The sequence below is a fragment of the Pelodiscus sinensis genome, chromosome 29 (assembly GCF_052426305.1).
Source record: "Pelodiscus sinensis isolate ZL-2025 chromosome 29, ASM5242630v1, whole genome shotgun sequence".
NCBI classification, from domain to species: domain Eukaryota; kingdom Metazoa; phylum Chordata; order Testudines; family Trionychidae; genus Pelodiscus; species Pelodiscus sinensis.
In genome coordinates this window covers 4,619,247-4,638,694 of record NC_143080.1, presented here as the reverse complement: position 1 = coordinate 4,638,694, position 19,448 = coordinate 4,619,247, and the positions used below count along the sequence as shown (strand labels likewise).

The following is a 19,448-nucleotide window of genomic DNA, read 5'->3' as shown; positions in this document are numbered from 1 at the left end:
CAGGAGCCTCTCCGGGGACCTGAGTATAATCCAGCAATCGGGCAGGATGCTGATATTCAAGGCTATTTGGATTCTTTGTCAGACACATGCTCTGTGTCTGTGAGCAAATAAATATCTTGAGGAGGAATTTGAGCCGTGAGATCTCTTTGCAGTGGTTGCCACCAGCTTTACTCCCCTATGTAAAGCGCCTCCCATGAAAATTAATGGCTATGAAAATTAATGGATGCTTCTAAACAGCTTTTGAGATCTTGGGATAAAAATTGCTATTTGAAGTGAAAATTAATGAAAATCCTGAAGGGGATTGTTCAGAAGAATGAAATTAAAAGGGCCTCTCCTCACAGACAATATAGAAGCAGCAAAATTGCATATTGGCTCACACTTTTGGTCCATCTAGTCGAGTGGCAAGCACCAAATGCTAGTCCAAAGGAAGGTACAAGAATCCCCTGCTTTCTTGGCCTCATCGACATCCTGAACAATAATGTCTATAGTCTAATTATGTATTTATGTGAACAAATACTTTCATTTATATGCTATATAGTATGTATAATGTAATAATAATATAATGTAATAACAAACTGTGTGTCAAGGTATTTATATCGCATAGAAGCAAAAATCCCCAAAATATAGTTTATAATATATATAAGCTATTTCTTTAAGATTATCACTATAAATGTAAGATCCAAGAAGACTGGCTTAATCGTATTTCCTTATTTTTGTGGATTTACATCAAACATGTAGAGTTATTTTAAACATAATTTTATATTAAATTAGCTGATGTAGATTTGTTTTAGAGATATGTTATAGCTTCTAACAATTTTTCGTTATTGTTATTGGACCTTATTGTTCACCTGCAGATGACTTCGTTAAAGTGAAGGGTGAATACAGTGAAAGAGAAGAGAGTGCTTTGAATTCAGAACCTATGGAAAATACAGAAGAATCTGAAATGCCTTATAGCTATCCAAGGGAATATAATGAATATGAGAGCATTAAATTGGAGAGACACTCTGGTTCATATGACAACATCAGGCCAACCAGTGGAAAGATGAACTGTGATGTCTGTGGATTAGCCTGCATTAGTCTCAATGTCTTGATGGTTCACAAGCGTAGCCACACTGGTAAATATTCCTATATTGTCCTTAAAAGAGCTACATTTTGATAGCGTATGATTTGGCTGTGGTCTAGTGATTAAAATAGGATAGTTGGAATCACAGCTCTTTGTTCTGTTCCCGAACCTGAAATATGACTTTGGGCAAGTCACTTAATCTTTCTGTGCCTCACTTTACCCATCTGCCTAATGAGTAAAATATTTACGTATCTCATCAGGGTTGAATGTTTGTAAAAGCATGTTTGTGAAGTGTTTTGAGAATTTTGGATGAAAGGCACTAGCACTTTGTCATGTAAATACTTCTTAGTCAAAAACCAAGAGTTTTATGTTTAAAATAACTCTTTTTCTGGTTGCTGCAACTTGCTTGTGTGTCACGATTATCTTTGTACCATACCTTAACACAAAGTTAGCTATCCTATTAGGTAAATTTTGCAAAGAATTAGGATTTTTTCCCTGAAAATACTTAACATATTAGAATCCACTTCCTCAAGAACATTTATATTTATATCCAGTCCATAGAAAAAATATACATTAGGAATATTTCTCATAAATGGACACATTGTGCCAAATTCTGCCGCCAGCTTCACAGTGAGGCTTCAGTGTGTGTCCCAGGGCAGAATATGATCCAATATCTCATTCTTTCCTCCTTCAAAAAAGGAAATTGTGAGGGGCTGGCGGTGATTTCCATATAAACATTAAATGTCCTTTTTTTGTATGTCATTTCAAGGTGAACGTCCATTCCAGTGTAATCAGTGCGGAGCTTCCTTTACTCAGAAGGGTAACCTCCTCCGCCACATTAAACTACATACAGGGGAAAAACCTTTTAAATGTCATCTTTGCAGCTATGCCTGCCAAAGGAGAGATGCATTAACAGGTCACTTAAGGACACATTCTGGTAAGTGACTACGGAGACACTTAGGTTTTGTAAATGTGTGTCACTAGGACATAAGTTGTGGAAAACAGAAAGGGTTAATCAATAAGATTTAATCTTCCAATTAACAGTGACTTCTAGTTCTATGTGGAACATTCCATGTAGGGACTCCGTTCTGCATGGGTGTGCTAGTGAGGAAAAAGGCACTAGGAAGCCTTATTTTCAGGAGAGAGTGCTATGAGAGAGACCCAGCTACTCCACTTGTTTTACACTAGAGATGTTAAAGAGCAGTTAATTAGATAGCTCTGTAACCATTAAAAATCTTAGGGCAGTGTAGGCTCAGCAGTATAAAGCTTTTAAGCTGGCTCCCAGCACGCACTGGCTGTAGCCTGCCTCCCTGCTCCCACGGAGCTGGCTGCCGCCCTGCACTGTGGATTCTGATACAGAGCCAGGAGTTTTGGGGTGGCAGCCAGCTCCCTGAGAACGAGGCTAGAAGCTGGTGTGCAACTGTTATGATAAACTGATAAAGCTCATTCTTATTGGCTAACCGCTTAAATGGTTACACTATCACATCCCTAGTGTGCACAGCTTAACATCTCGGTGTGGTCGTCTTGTTGAGAGATGTGTCCATGCTATTAGACTCTCAGTTTTTATAATATCGGTAAAGTATGCTCCAAGAGGGCTTTCTCTCATTCTCCCTTAGTAGAGCTATCCTATCCGGTGTCATCAGCATGGCCCTGGGAGAATGCCCAAGGCCAATGTCACTCAACTGCCAAATAATATGTTGCTCTTTTTAGTGCCTTTCATCTGAATATCTTAAAGAATTTAACACATTTTTATTTTCTTAATATCCCATTAAGGTATTATATCCATTTTACAGATTGGGAAATGGAGGCACAAAGCTGGGTGGGGGATGACTTGTCTCAACACTACAAGTCACTCAGAAAAGTAGGAACTCGTATGTTCTAATGCTTAGTTCTGTTCTTTCACAATTCAATCACACTTCTTTTCATTTTTAAATATCCTTAATGTATTACATAGACATTTGGGTGCGGGGGGGAGAGAGAGAAAGCATTTTTAATGACATTTTTAATTTTTAGGCTAATTAAGGCCATCTATGTACTACCCTATGCAGAAAAACTACATGTCCTTACCAAGACTCACATAAAAAAAAATCGTGCGTCAAGCACATCTTAATCAACAGTGCAGCAACCCTCTTTGGCACAGCTGCCAAACAATATGTGAGCTAATAACCGTACAATTGGAAGCTGTTTGTGATTAAAGATGTTCTGAGGAGCCTGTCAGTGACTAATTAAAAGATGTTAAAATCTTTAAATAAATAATCCAAGGGCCATAAATATATTGGATTTTGAGGTGGTGGTGTTTGTACTGGTATAAAGTGCAAATCCCCAATACATATGTATTGTACTGATTCAAGAAGCGGTTTGCACATATGTTCCTTAGAACTTGTCTACCTAAAGAGTAGCACTTGTTTAATTTTAGAGTGATTTAGGCTAATTAAGGCCGTGTACAGGCTGTATGGACAGCGTTGTTTTTTTAATCTCTGTTTAAACCAGGTTGATTTCAACTTATTTTAAATTAATTAGGAACATGTTTAACCTACATTGAAATAAATCACTCTGAAATAAGAGGCTCTACACAAGGGTTTCTACCACTTTAACTAAACCCGTTTAAGTAACTTAGTACAAGATTGTGTGTAGACCGGACCTTACCCCTGTAAGTTATTAGGTTAAGTAACAATGATGCAAGTCTTGTTTCACATAAGTATAGTGTCTTTGCATTAGCAGGTTATGCTAAGAGAAGATTCTGCTTAGAGGAGGGTACTAGGCATGAGAACTCCTAGGTTTCATTCCTGATTTTGCAAATGTGGAGGCTAGTTTATGAAATTCTGGTCCTAAGAGCAATGCCTCATGTAATCTTAGCGTATCAGAACACTTCCATTATTCTTAATGCATTTCACATCCTAAGGATGAACAAAGTGACCTAGTTATTCTACCAAGAGACTAGGCATATAAATAACCATTAAAATAGTTAACTGGTTAAATGTATAAAATTATACCATTTAACCACTTACTGCTTGCAGGCAGGTGCTGCCTGACAACCCAGTGTGGCTGTGGTCAGCGCCCTGCCTACCTTACTCTGGCAATGCCAGGGTCCTGATTGGCTGACTGGGCTGTTCCTATGCAGCCAAGGCTGGGATCGCGATGGACTGCCCCCAGGATCCCACCTGGCCACATGGGCTGCTCTTGTGTAGTCGGGGTTAGGATCTCACCAGCCTGACCTGGCAGGCGCAACCTAGCCTTCTCCCCCATATAGCCGACTGGACTTAACCAGGGCTACTCCAGTTTGGTGTGGTTGGCCAACTTTCCACTTACCCGGAAAGCATTCCGCTAAACCTAATGCTTACCGGGTAACTGGTTAACCTTTTACATCCCTACAAGAGATAGACGGTAAAATCTGCATAGATCTTTTAAAAGCAATTGGCAACAATGCTAATTAAATGTTGATAATTTACATTAGTGATGTTAGCATTGTATCAACAGATACGTGTTTATTGTATATTTATTTTATATTCTATCAGGAAAAGTTTACCGTGCAAAGTACTGTATTCATTTTGTTAAACTGTGTCTAATTAGAAAATCTCAGACATATTTTAGCAAATATTTATAAGTTTACTAACATAAAATTATACTAGTGTAAATTTAGATCTCATACACCATAAACTTGATTGATCTGCAGAGTTTAGATGGGAACAGTATCTTGCCCCTGACTTGTGAACAGTCTGCCAGGTTCCAAAACAGCCCCACTTCAGTCATGATATCAGAATTTGGGATACAGTAAAACCTGTGTTATCCAGCATGCTAGGGGATTAGGGTGTTCTAGTTATCTAATAATTCTAGTTACCTGAGGGTCCTAGCAACCTAGGAAAAACCAATGGACAGTAATAGTAAAACTCAAGTTTTTAATATTGGTAGTTTTGTAGTGTGAGGCAGTTGGTCTCACATTTCTATTTTGAGTTAAAGATGATTAGTACTTCTTAAATAAAAAATAGTTAAGCCAATCACGGTAAACCAAGCCAGGCCTGTGTGCCTGAAGATGTGACAGTATTGTGGCTTGAGGCAATGCCGTTAACAAAGTTTCCTGGTTAACAGAGTGCTGGATAACAAAGGTTTCACTGTATATGAATCTGTGTAAATCCAGGTCCAATAACTCCTCCCTTTGGACTACCCCTGTTGGCTTATTATTTTCTGTTTACTTAACATAAATTTCAGTCCTTTTTTCCAATCGTGCATGCAATACAGAAGCTGTCTGACAGATATCCTCTTGCTGTAGTAGGGCAGTGCTGGCTGAGCTTAAGTCATGAAGCGGCCTTGTAGGAAGCCTCCATACGGGGGTGAATTTCAACCTTAGTGAACCTTTAAGGCATTCCGCAAAGTGTTAAATTGAGAGTTGTTAGTAATTATGTACTCATATGCCAGGAAGTCAGTGTTTCATCACTCTCCCGTGGTTATTTTATCCTGTTATCTTTTCTTTCTAGTGGAGAAGCCCTACAAATGTGAGTTTTGTGGGAGGAGTTACAAGCAAAGAAGCTCATTAGAGGAGCACAAAGAGCGATGCCGTACGTACTTGCAGAGCACTGGCATGTGTGAGGCTGGTAAGTTTATCAGATTACAGTGCTTGGCTTTGTGTGTTACAGTTCCTTAAAAAGAGCATCTGGCAAACTGTTAATTTGCAGCCTGAAAACAATTTCACTACTGTCATTTGCAGTAACCTAAGGGGCTGCAGATCTTATAAAAAGGTCTAGTTTAATGCATCCCTCAGGCAGCTAATTTAAAAAACACTTTTATTTTAATCACTTTATTTCAATAACACATCCAGAATACTCCATACACAGAATTTCTGTAGGTGGCACCCACATTAAATTAAATTAGACCTACATCAGTATTATTATGTGATTTATTTCATTGGAGCAGTTGCTGCTGGTATTTCATTACAGCATTTGTTTGCATGTGTTAGTCTATTCTGAACTATTTTTCAGTAGATTAATATTTGCTATCTTGATTCCCATGGTAATAATTTCTAAGTGTTTCAAACTGCAAAAGTATGGGGTTAGGGAATGGAAAGAGAGTGGGGATTCTGATGTTCTTGATAGACCAGCCTCTAATGGAGAGAGAAGTTTAGATGGGTAATATTAAATAATAATCAAGGAGATAGGAATATGCATATTATGTGAACAGAAAGAATCCATGTTCCATCTACTCGATTACAGGACATGCTGAAAGAGGCCCGTATGTTACACTTGGCTTTTGAAGGGAAATGGAAAATGAGGAATAGGCAAAGGAAATGGGTAATAGTGGTATTTGATTATGGGTTGCTACTTGGAGAAGAGGTCAACTGATTGAACTTAGTTTTGGAATTCTAAATAATTGACACAACATTTAGAGCCAGAGTAGAGGATTGTTTTTGTTCTAAACTGAAATAAAATAAAAATATCTTTTTTTATATTGTGGTGCTAAGTAGTTTAATAACTGAAAACAACCTTTTAAGTATGTAGGCAAACTAATGTTACATTCTTGTAAACTCTATATTGGTTAGCAAATAGAATTCCTTTGCTTATTTTGAAGTGAAGTTTGTCACCTGATTTAAAAGGTAATTTTCAATAATAGTTTGTAACCCCTGTTTTCCTACTCATAATCCCAATACCCCAATATTGGGTTTCAGAAAATATATTGGTGACAAACATAATAGTAACCCTCTCACTTTCTGTAGCTACTTTCCTTGGAGAATTTCAATACATAAAATAAGCTTTTGTGAAGTAGGGAAATATAATTACCCCATATTACATACGCATAGAGAGGTTGTAACTTGCTGACAGTTTACACAACTATTCAGTAGCACATATGGATCCAAAATCTCAGCATTCTGGCTCCCATTCTCCTGCTCTTATAAGCAGGAACTTTCTGCTTTAAAAAATGAACATAAAGTATCAAGAAGACTCTTTGGGTTCTGAATTTGGTATAGCTGTTTTTTTACTAGAATCATAGAAAATTAAGGTTGGAAGCGGTCTCAGGATGTCATCTAGTCCAACCCCTTGCTCCAAACTGGACCAACCCTAACTAAATCATTCCAGCCAGGGTTTTATTAAGCCTGGCCTTAAAAACCTCTTAGCATGGAGATTCTACCACCTCTAACGGCGACCCTTTCCAATGCTTCACCTGCCTCATAGTGAAATAGTTTTTCCTAATATCCAACCTGGACCCCACCCACTACAACTTCAGATTGTTGCTTCTTGTTCCGTCATCTACCACCGAGAACAGCCTTGCTGCATCATTTGTCGAGTTGGAAGCTGCTATCAAATCCCACCTCATTCTTCTCGTCTGCAGAAATAAGCCTAAGTCCCTTAGCCTCTCCTCATAAGTCCATGTGCTTGAGGCCCCTCTAATAATTTTCACTGCCTGCTGCTGGACTCTCTCCAGTTTGTCCACATCTTTTCTGTAATGGGCGGTGGGGGGGTTCAAAACTGGATGCAGTACTCTAGAAGAGGCCTCACCAGTGCTGAATACAAAGAAATAGTCACTTTCCTTCATCTGTTAGTCATGCTTCTACTAATGCAGCCTAATATGCCGTTACTTTTCTTAGCAACGTGGGCATACTGTTAACTCCTATCCACCATCTTGTCTACTGTAATCCCCAGGGTCTTTTCTGCAGAACTGCATCTTAGTTAATCAGTCCCCAGCCTATTGCAGGGCATAGGATACTTCCATCCTAAACTCTTGTCTACACTAGGACTTTATTTCAAAATAACACCTCTAAGATCGAAATTATAAGCTGTACATCCATACTACCAAGCCCATTATTTCGAAATAATGTGACACAGACAGGGCTGGCCTTACCATGAGGCGAACTGAGGCGGCTGCCTCAGGTGCCAGACTCTGGGGGGGGAGGGCGCCACTAGGACCCAGAGTGTAGAAAATTGTGTCTGTTGCTGGTGCATCTGTATTCTCTCTGCTCTAGCTGCACAGAGATGGTGGAGTGCTGTGAGAGGAATAGAACAGGAAAAAGGCAGAATTGAGACCTTTCAAAGTTTTGGCCCAAGCGAGGAGTCATGGGGGCATCATTTGAGCTCCCCACCTCAGGTGCCAAAATGTTGTGGGCCAGCCCTGGCCACAGAAATTGAAATCTGTACTCCTGCTTTTAATCAGGAGTAACACTAATTCCCAAATAGTTATTTCAAAATAACGGTAGTGTGGTGCTCTGGTGCTGCTATTTCAAAAGAATTACTTCCCAGAGTAATTCAAACTAATTACTCCCCAATGCTTTCTGGGGCTCTGAGTCCAAGGTAGTTCATCCACATTAACGAAGCCTGCCTTAGACTAATTTTAGGGCTTCCAACTAGTGTGGACACACTAGTTTAAATTTGTTAAATTGGGAGTTAAGTAGAATGTTAGTAATTTCGAAATTCTTTCTTAGTGTAGACATGGCCTAAGTGTAGAATTCTGCACTTGTCCTTGTTGAACTCATCAGATTTCTTTTGACCTAATCCTCCAATTTGTTTAGGTCTCTCTGCACCCTCGAGCATGCCTACCTCTTTCCACCACCCCCAGCTTAGTGTCATCCATGAACTTGCTGAGGGTTCAATCCACCCCATCATCCAGATTACTAATAAAGATGTTTAACAACCCGGTCCCAGGACCAATGGTCCACCTAATCTTTTCCATCCAAGTGCAGAATACATTTTTATGTGCACTGAGGCATGTACAAATGGGCACTATTAGTTGAAACAACAACCTAGCTGTGAGCTCTCTGCTAATCAGCAGGGCGGCATTTGAATCTCACCTGAGTGACCACACAAACATCCAGCTTACACGGAACACTGCCCAGGACTGATCCTTAGGGCTCTCCACTTGATACCAGCTGCCAACTAGACATTGAGCTGTTGATCACTACCAGTTGAGCCTGACAAGCTAGCTATCTACCTTACTGTCCATTCATCCGAGTCATACTTCTTTAACTAGCTGGCAAGAATACTGTGGGAGACCATATAAAAAACTTAGATAAAGTCAAAGTATATCACAACTGGCTCTGTGGATACAGGGATATCTCCTCATACTTTTCAATCAAGGTGTTTCAGTGCATGATTTCCTCTGATTAAAAAATGAAAATTTAATATAAGGATTAAATACTTTTTTATATTAATGATAATTAATAAAGTTACTGATGTGGTCTCCTCATCTCAAAAAAGATATACTGGCATTAGAAAAAGTTCAGAAAAGGGGAACAAAAATTATTTGAGATTTGGAACGGGTCCCGTATGAAGAGAGATTAAAGAGAATAGGACTTTTCATCTTAGAAGAGGAAACTAAGGGTATGTCTACACAGCAAAGTTATTTCGAAATAACAGCTGTTATTTCGAAATAACTTTACTAGTGTCTACACAGCCAAACCTCTATTTCGAAATTAATTTGAAATAGTGGAGTGCTTATTTCGAATTTTGGTAAACCTTATTCCATGAAGAATAACGCCAAATTTGAAATAGCTAAATCGAAATAAGTGCTGTGTAGACACTTCTATCGAAATAGGGGGCCTCCAGCCTTCCCAGGGAGCCCTGGTGGCCACTCCAGCCTCAACCAAGAACACTCTTCTCCTTCCCTCCTCTCTGGAGCCCTTAAATGGGTTGACTCTGGCCACAGTGCCTGTGCCAGCTCCAAGCCTGCCAGCCCAGAGCCAGCAGTCACTGCCCCTGACCCAGTGGCCCCAAAACATGAGCCAGCAAGTCACTGGCAGCCAGCCCTCCACTGCTCCCCAAGAGCAGTCTGCCAGCTCCCAGGAGCCTGTCAGGGACCAGAGAAGGCGGGCGCCTTCCTGGTCCAGGGTGGAGATCATGGACCTTATTCATGCCCTCAATGTCCATGATCTCTGCACTAGATGGAGGAATGCGGCTGTCTATGGCAGGATAGCTGCCAGCCTGGCCACCAAAGGCCACATGAGAACCCAGGAGCAGGTTTGCATGACAATCATGTTGGTCTGGCGAGACTCCCAATCCTGATCCCTGAGCTTCCCCTCTCCCATCTTCCCCTTGCTTCCCCCTTCCAGCCCCCTCCTCCCAGATTTTCCCCTCTCCTCTCCCATCCTCTTTTTTCCCCTCTCCTGCCTCCTTTTCCCAATCTCACCAGAGTTTCATTCCCCCCGCCCAGTTTTGTTAAATAAAGAGAGTTTGTGTTCATGAAAATACATGTATTTTATTTGACATCAGGAAGGGAGGTTAGGGAGGGGTAAGTGGAAGAACGTGAGGGAGGAATGAGGCACAAACCCCCAGTGGGGCAGACCAGGGAGGCTCTTAGTGCTCCTCAGGGTAGAAGCTCTCCCGCAGGGCCTCCTGGATCCTAACATCCCCCCAATGGACCTCCCGGATGGCAGCCTGCAGAAAGTACAGCCAGGTTCACAGCAATGCATCCATGAGAAGCACCAGAGTGCCCAGGGGCAGCTCTGGCTCTGTGTTGCAGAGTGCTGTGGTGTCCTGAGTGAGGGCAACCAGATCATGCAGAGACACAATGTTTTGTTGTCCCTCATCTAGGTAGGCAAGCGAGCAGGGAAAGCTGAGAACTGGCTGTCCCGGGGGGGAGGTCCCTTTAAACACAGACCTCAGATGGCCTCAGGCAGCGGCCACACAAAATAACTCCTGACCTGATGCCCTGCCGCATCTGGTTCCGGCCGGCCTTAAATGCAATTCAGCATCCACTCAGTGTGGACGCGCGATTTCGAAATAGCAAAACGCTATTTTGAAATGCATTTTGTGTGTAGATGTGTTATTTCGAAATAACTTATTTCAAATTAACTATTTTGAAATAAGATATTTTGAAATAATGCTGTAGTGTAGACATACCTGAAGGGGGGATATGAAAGAGGTATATAAAATGCATGATAACAGTTTTCAGGTATCTAAAAGGGTGTCATGAGGAGGAGGAAGAAAACTTGTTCATCTTGGCCTCTGAGGCTAGAACAAGAAGCAATGGGCTTAAACCGCAGCAAGGGAAGTTTAGGTTGGACATTAGGAAAAAGTTCCTAACTGTCAGGATGGTCAAACACTGGAATAAATTGCCCAGGGAGGTTGTGGAATCTCCATCTCTGGAGATATTTAAGAGCAGGTTAGATAAATGTCTATCCGGGATGGTCTAGTCAGTACTTGGTCCTGCCATGGGGGCAGGGGACTGGACTCGATGACCCCTCGAGGTTCCTTCCAGTCCTAGTATTATATGATTCTATGAAAATCATGAGTGGTGTGGAGAAAGTGAATAAGGAAAAGTTATTTACATGTTCCTATAATATAAGAACTAGGGGCCACCAAATGAAATTAATGTGCATCAGGTTTAAAACAAATTAAAGGAAGTTCTTCTTCACACAGCGCACAGTCAACCGGTGGATCTCCTTGACTGAGGAGGTTGCGAAGGATAGGACTATAACAAGGTTTAAAAAAGAACTAGATAAATTCATGGAGGTTAGACCCATTAATGGGTGGGTAAGGAATGGTGTCCCTAGCCTCTGTTTGTCAGAGGCTGGAGATGGATGGCAGGAGAGAGATCGCTTGATTGTTACCTGTTCAGTTCACTCCCTCTGGGGCACCTGGCATTGGCCACTGTCGGCAGACAGGGTACCGGGCTCGGTGGACCTTTGGTCTGACCCAGTATGGCCATTCTCCGGGCTCGCCAAGCAGCGGCAAGCCCCACTCGCCAGCCGCGTGGTTCGGCACGCTTTGCATGCATAGGCCGTACTGCGCGGCTGTGCCAGCTTGTAATCTACTCGCCACGAGTGAGTAGATTACACTAATTGTAGGTGGAGCTTGGTCCTGCCTTGAGGGCGGGGGGCTGGACTCGATGACCTCTTGAGGTCCCTTCCAGTCCTATGATTCTACGATTCTATGAATTGTTGAGCCCTGGCCATTCTTATGTTCTTATATACTGAATTAATATGGATGTTTCAAACATAAAATTCTTGTAGGGATATGGCTATCAAGAAAAAATACTCAGTTATCTTAGACCCTATTTCTGCAAGCAGCACCAAAAAGATAAGCATGGAAGGCCGTTGATTGCCATGGGTGCAGGTATCCCACCTAGCCTTGCAAAGCTGTTTATATGTTTGACCTTTGGGTTGTGTCTAGACTACAGGGTTTTTTTGGGGGGGAGAGTTTGAAAAAACTGTACCTCTGTCTAGACTACTGCCGCGTTCTGTCGACAGTAAATCAGAAAAATGCAGCAGTTTTGTCGATGACTGTAAACCTCATTCTATGAGGAATAGTGCCTTTTTTCAAAAGTCATCTTTCGAAAAAAGGCGCTATTGCATGAAAACAGAGCTTTTTCAAAAGAGCATCTAGACTCTTTTGAAAAAGCCAGCCGCTTTTTCGAAAAATCTTCTTGTTGTCAGGATACTCTTTTTCGAAAGAGGCTTGCAGTCTAGACGTAGCCTCTGTGCAAAAAAAAATAAAAAAAATAAAAAATCTGGAAGTGATTTATCAAAGTTAATTAGTGCTTCATAGAGTGTTTTCCTTTTTGCTCACAAAGAAATGTGTTATCAGTAAAATGAAATGGTTAACCGTGTGTGTCAGCAAGTTTGTGATTTTCATGAGAACCTGTACATATCATAACTACAATTTTATCTTACAAGGTCCACTGACATAAGATGCCCACCACATGGAAATTTGAGGCACAGAAACTTTATTCTGTAGATTTCTGCTTTACAATAGTTCCCATCATTTAGTCTCAATTCAGAATGGCAGCTTCTCAGTTATCTATAATCTGTGAAATACAATGCTACAGTAGTACGGAATTCTGTACATTGGTTATAGGGGAAATATAAATTTTGAGGCCTCACACCTTAAAAAATATTGCAGTTTTTAGTGGCATTGTAAGATTTATGAAAAACAGGAACTCCAATCTTGCTGAGGCATTTCTATTCAATTCTTTGCTTTTTGGCACTGTATTAGATGTCATTCTCCCCTCATTCCACACACACAATGTGTATTGATCACAATAGCTGATATGCAGAAAGATTCACCTTACATTTATTGCCATTTGAGAAGTTTCCACATCAGTGTGGCATTTTTTGCTACATTTTGAGACTGCAAGACCAAAAATCTTCAAATGTCATGTAATTGCTCCTGTTACACATAACCCTGCAAATGCTGCTATTGACATTATTATTATTTGTCACAGTGGCATCTATAAGGCCAAAATAATACAAGGGTCTCAGTGTAATAGGTGCAAAAACACATAGTATAAATACGCACACCCTAATTTATGACAAGAATGCAGCAAAGCGTGTAATAAATAAATGAAGGAAATTGTGGGGGGAAGATGAGGATAATAGAGGTTGAACCTCTCTAGTTTGGCACTCGCTGGTCCAGCAGCATCCATGGTCTGGCAAGATTTTAGTTAGCTGGATGTTCACTTACCATGGCCAAGGCTAAGTTTCCCTTGGTCCCATAAAATTTGTTTACAGCCACCAGTCCTGGCTCTCAGTGTTCTGTGCTGTTATTTATCTCTAATTTATCCCAAATGTCTTCTAAAAGCCCAGTAAGAAGTGGAAGTGTTGGTCATGCTACTAGACAATACTGACTTCCTGTGGTTTGGCAAATTGTGTGGTTCAGCACTGGTCAGGCCTCGATTGTGCCAGACTAGAGAGGTTCAACCTGTAGTAATACTAAAAGGTACATGTAATTGTATAGACCAGCCATGGGAACAGTGTGGCACGTTACAGACTTTGTCTCCACTGTGCAGTGGATTGATGCTGCAGCGATTGATCCACTAGCGGTCAATTTATCGCATCTGCTTAGACATGATAAATCAATCTCTGAATGCTCTCCCATTGACTCCGGTACTCCATCAGGATGAGAAGAGTAGCTGCCGGAGTCGATGGGAGAGCAACCCCACTGACCATACTGTGTGGAAGATACCGTGGTAAGTATGTCAACTCTAACTATGCTGAGTTGCATAGGGTGTGGAGGGATAGTGTAGACCAGGGCTGTCTTCCTGGTGTGGAGTGGCGGGGCGGGTCGCAGCATATGGCCAGCATGCAGCAGGGGAGTGCAGGGGAGCAAACCGGCACTTGAAATTAAAGGGGCCGCAAGAAAAATGTTCCGGATGTCGTTTTTTGGTTGGGAGGGGGGGAACCTGGGGGTCGCGAATTAAAAAAGGTTGGGCACCACTGGTGTAGACAAGACCACAGCGTTGCTCTGACATTTTTAGACATTCAGGATTAAGTTAAATAATTCCTAAGAGATGCTGGGCTCCCAAATCTCATTTTCAAAAATTATTTTAGGCATTTAGATGCCTAAGTCTCATCAGTAATCAATTAAGTTTAGGTTACTAGGTGTCTAAGTCTCTTTTGAAAATGTGATTCACGTGTCTACATCACTTAGACCCTTTTGAAACTGTTACCTTCTCTCTCAAAATGAGGTGAATATTGTGATTTGTACTTGTATGGATCCGATTTTTTTCCCCCACTTACTCTCATCTATGAAAACCAGAACAGAGTAACACCAAGACTTACGCTCTTTGGAGTAAAAGTTAGAAATTCACTCTGGCTTAGAGATAAACTAGATTGTCTCTAGGAGCAGACAAAACACTTCATAAAGTTTTTCTTCAAGATAGATCCATGTTTTGATTTCCAGGCCTATTCCCATTGCTTTCAGGAGGATAAAATCTCCAGACAAATCCCCCCCCCCCTTTTTTTTTCATCCTTCTCCAATAGTTGCACTTGTTACTGACTTCTAAATGCATATGTTAACCTTCTTTTATTAAAAAGTTAACTAAAAAACATACAAACATAATTTCCCTGAAGCCCATAGGAGAATATTTGTTCTTTTTAATGACTCCTGCACAAAGTCTATATATCTAAAGTTGAATTCCAAAAGATTAAAAGTAATATCAGGGAACTGGGAATCCTGTAAGACTACGTCTACATGGCAACTTCTTGCACAAGAACTGTTTTGCGGAAGAGTTCTTGCACAAAAAGTCTTCCACAAGAGTGCGTCTACACTGGCATGTGATTTTTGCGCAAGATCATCTGTGGCAGTCTGGATGCTCTCTTGCACAAGAAAGCTCTGATGGCCATTTTAGCCATAGGGGTTTCTTGCACAAGAAATTCATGTTGCCTGTCTACATTGTCCTCTTGCGCAAGAGGGCTTATTCCTCATGGGGAGAGGAATAACTCTTCTGGAAGAAGCCCTGTTTTCTGACGCTGACTGTAAATTTACTTGCTCAAGAACACGCTTGCAATGTAGACACCCGGCAAGTTCTTGCGCAGGAAGCTGCCAGTGTAGATGTAGCCTAAGTGTCTTACACTCTTTATTCCTCAGTTTATCTTTTCTCTAAACTAGGTATAAGATTTATTGCATCTGTCTCATCAGATTGATTGCTTGTAAAGCTCTTTAAAATCACTGGAAGAAAACACAACATAGTAGTAATAGTAGAAGCAGTGGCATCAGAATGCAAGATCCATTTCTCATTGTATTTTAGTATTCTACTTGCTCAGAATGTGGCATTGTAACAGTATTGCTGAAAAAAGCTTTTATGTAACAACATTGTTAGAACTTAGCTCAGTCCTTGATAACAATCTCTGATCACACCGTTTTCTTAGCACAATAACCCACCTCTATGTTCCACTCTCCATTATTTAGTGACCACACAGTAGATGTGACAGGAAATAATGCCTCTAATTCGAGCTTCATTTAGCACTTTAGGGTTTGCTGATGATGCCCACATGCACTAAAAAGTATACTCATGGTGTGACAGAAACCACATTGTGGAAACAATTCATTACAGGCCAGATGATAAAATACTATGACTGGAAGCAAAGTACCAGCTCTGCTCCCTCTATTTCTACAGTATGAGAGTAGAGCTTACTAGAAATACTGCTCTTTTAAGAAATTAGTATAATGAGTCTAATGGTTATAGCAAAAAACTGGTGGTCAGTAATGAAAAATAGTTCACATATATGGAATGCTTTTCTTCCCAAAATGTTTTTTAAACACAAGACTAACTGAAATGCACACCCTTACATCCAAAATACAAACACTAATGTGGTGGACAACAGCTTTTGTAAGCAATACACAGAAGTCTAAGACATTGAGGCCTGGTCTATTCAAGGACCTTAATCCGAAATAAGTCCCCCCCAGGTCAAATTTGTAAGTGATGCATCCACACTACCAAGCCTGTTATTCCAGAATAAGGGGCTGTGGAATACGAACTCTGTAGTTCTGCTTTTCATGAGGAATAATGTTATTCCCGAACTTGTAAGTCCAAAATAACATTAGTGTGCACGCTCCGGTGCCACTAATTTGAACTAATTGTCCTCCAGGAGGCCTACCACAGCTCCCCAGCATGCTTTCTGGGGCTCTGAGTCCAAGGTAGCATATCCACATGAATGGAGCCTACCTAGGACTTCCCCTAGTGAGGACACAAAACTTTGAATTTGTAAGATTGGGTGCCCAGATGTCAAATTTAGTAAATTCGAAATAATCTTCTAGCGTAGACATGGCCTGAGTGAAGAATGCTCTGACCAGTTGTGACGTCAGGGAGAGTTTAGTTAAGCAAAAGGCAATAACCCAAGTTTGAATGTAATCAAGACAGTAGAACTAACACTGTCCTACTCTTGGATAGAATGCCATGTTAAGAAACTTGGCTTTACATTCACCTGAAAGACCTTTCCTCCATGTTTCTAACACCATGCTAGAGCATTATTAATAAAGGTTCAGAGAGAAGAATAGTACTTAATGAATCTTCAACACTTCCTGCAGCATCCCTGGTTTCTTTTGCATTGTTCCATCCAAAGATGAACCATGACCAACCTTATTTGATTTGAATGATGTATCAGAATCATAATCTAAATTATTATAACTTCATGAAAAGTCTAGATTTTCATACATGCTGTTCAGTTACGCTCTAACCTTGGGCAAGTCATCTGTCATTTCCTTGTGCCTGTCAGGCAATCCAGAAATCAATTTTCAAGTGGTTTCTGATTTAAATCCAGATCCTTCTGAGCCATCCAAGGTCAATAAGGCTACGTCTACACTGCAGTGCGATACTGGGATACAATCAAGAGACAACAGTCTAGAAAACTGACATTTGCAGATGACCCAGAATGTGCTATGTAGGTCAGTATTTAGTCTCTTCAGCAATCTCTTCTCTGCACAGAATATTAGTGTCATCAAGCAGGAAGCTACATGTCTACCATTTTAGACTGTACTGTAGTAAGGTTCCATCAGTGGTAAATAAATGGCATTGATAAAACCAATATGACATCAAGATGCTAAGGATAACTCCCAATATAGGTCTTAGTCTGAGTAAAACATCTTGTGTTTACTGTTTCCCACTCATAGAGTTCTACCAATAGATACATTCGGTAGATTTGAGAAGGTATATTAAAAAACAACAATAATAAGAAAAACTGATGGGGTGAGGGAGTTGGGATACTAGGAGGACTTAGAAGCCTAGGAGGAATTAAAAACAATAGAAGAATCAAACTAAGAGCTGTCAACAGGAGAGAAATAAGCAAGTAAACAGTACTGTTATCACATATTTATTATGCTCTCTTTTGCTTTGGTATGTTTTGGATATAAAAAGTGACCATAGTTGAAAACAAAACATACAATTAGCTTTTTTTTGGTGGGGGGAGGTTGATTGGTTCAGGAGAGAGATGAATTGCTGAGTTTCTTTTAATTATTAATAGTATACTGCTTTGTACAGGGATCCTGTCATAATCACAAACTTACTGGGGTTAGGATGATTCTGAACTTGAATAGGAGACCTCCAAAAACCAAACAAACCGTAGGGTGCAATGCCGAATAGTGCTAGTGATTTAGTAGGGGCTGCTCTTCCCCCTGAATTAGTATTGACTCAAATGCCCTAGCATAGTGCCAGAGTATTGTGTTGCTGAATGTGAAGCTTTTGGATCAGATATAAGCTGACATTAAAGATCACATTGCACTCTTTGCAAGAGTAACCTGAAGATACTGGCCAAAATCCAATTTGGGTAATTACATTTTGCCTACTTTCTCTTGCAGTTTCAACTAATTCTGATATTCATCACTTCCTCACTTCAACTGCTGTGTTGTGTTTGCATACTCTTTCACACCAGAGGTAGCTGCATTTTTAGCAGACGATAAAGTGATTTCTATTTATAGTGTGTATACCTTTCTTAAATATGTTAGCATGTTGTGGTCCTTTCAATTAAATATAATCACGATATAAATGCAGATATTATCTTTAAAAAACTGAGTGGGTTCGCCCGTGGGCCTGATTTATCATTTAAATCAACAAAGCTACATATGCATGAAACCAGAATAATATAATGGTGATACATACCCTGTTATCTCCTACATTTTGAGTCCTATACATTGCTAGATTTCATGACAGGAGCAGTTTGAAACTTAACACTTGTGAAGCACTTTAAAAATTCTATACAAACACTGACAAACTAAATAATTATGGCTGAGATTTGGAGGATCATGTTTAGTACTGATTGAAATACATCCAGTACCAGCAACAGTAAACATGTAGGCTACATCTACATTGCGCATTCTTGCGCAAGAAGATATGCAAATGTGCATACCTAATGAGCTGCCATTTTTGCACAAGAGCCGTTCTGCCTGAAAATAAGCGGCAGAATGGCTCTTGTGCAAGAGGGGTGTTTTGCGCAAGAAAGAGCAGTGTAGACCGTTCCTTCTTGCGCAAAAGCACCTTGCACAAAAATGGCGGCTCATTTGCATATCTTCTTGTGCAAGAATGCTCAATGTAGATGTAGCCGTAAGGGTTTAACTTATTTTGAAATGTCAGAAAAATACCATATAATAACTTAAAGAAGGATGATATTGCACTTTTTTTATCACAGCCATATGTTACATTGTTTCTTCTGCTGTATTTTCGCACATAAATTAATTTAGGTCTAATACTTTGTAAACTGCACTTAATTGGTCCGCAGCACCAAAGAGTTTATGTAGTCTCCATTTTTTATAAGAATTCTCTTCTCTCTAGTCAAGGCACCAAATCTTATAGTATCCGTGTGAAATATTGTAACATTTAAATTGTTCATTTATAGTGAGGTCATCCCACAGCTCGACCTGGTGAGTGACCTTGGGCAAGTTACTTCCCCTCCTCCCCTTTGTCTATTTTGCTCATTTAGATTGTAAACTCTTTGGGGCACCATCTGTCCCATACACTTGCTTTGTTCCTACCACAGTGTGGCCCTAATCTTGGTGCCTTTTAGTGGTCCTTTAATGCATATCACTATCCCTCAGGAAAAAAACAAAAATTTGGAAGCTAGAGCTGTTAAAATCAGAATGGGACAGGCAATATTGGATTGACATGACAGATAAGTAGCCATGGATGGTCCAGTTCATAAATCTGGAGAAATTTGGTGAAGTGGAGAGCATCCATAACTTAATGTGTGATGGTGGAC

At 40.5% G+C, this 19,448-nt stretch overlaps 1 protein-coding gene across 8 annotated transcripts in view; it reads left to right on the top strand.

The window, feature by feature from the left end:
* The window catches only part of IKZF3 (IKAROS family zinc finger 3), a 68,968-nt gene that overhangs the window by 34,958 nt on the left and 14,562 nt on the right, over positions 1–19,448 (top strand). For 6 of the 8 annotated variants that reach the window (XM_075911754.2, XM_025181829.3, XM_075911753.2 and 3 more), the window contains 3 exons: positions 855–1,115; positions 1,833–2,000; positions 5,536–5,652. In XM_075911754.2, coding sequence (XP_075767869.1) covers positions 855–1,115; positions 1,833–2,000; positions 5,536–5,652 — 546 coding nt within the window. The remainder of the gene's footprint in view (positions 1–854; positions 1,116–1,832; positions 2,001–5,535; positions 5,653–19,448) is intronic. The other 2 variants (XM_075911756.2, XM_075911755.2) reach the window with 1 other exon arrangement.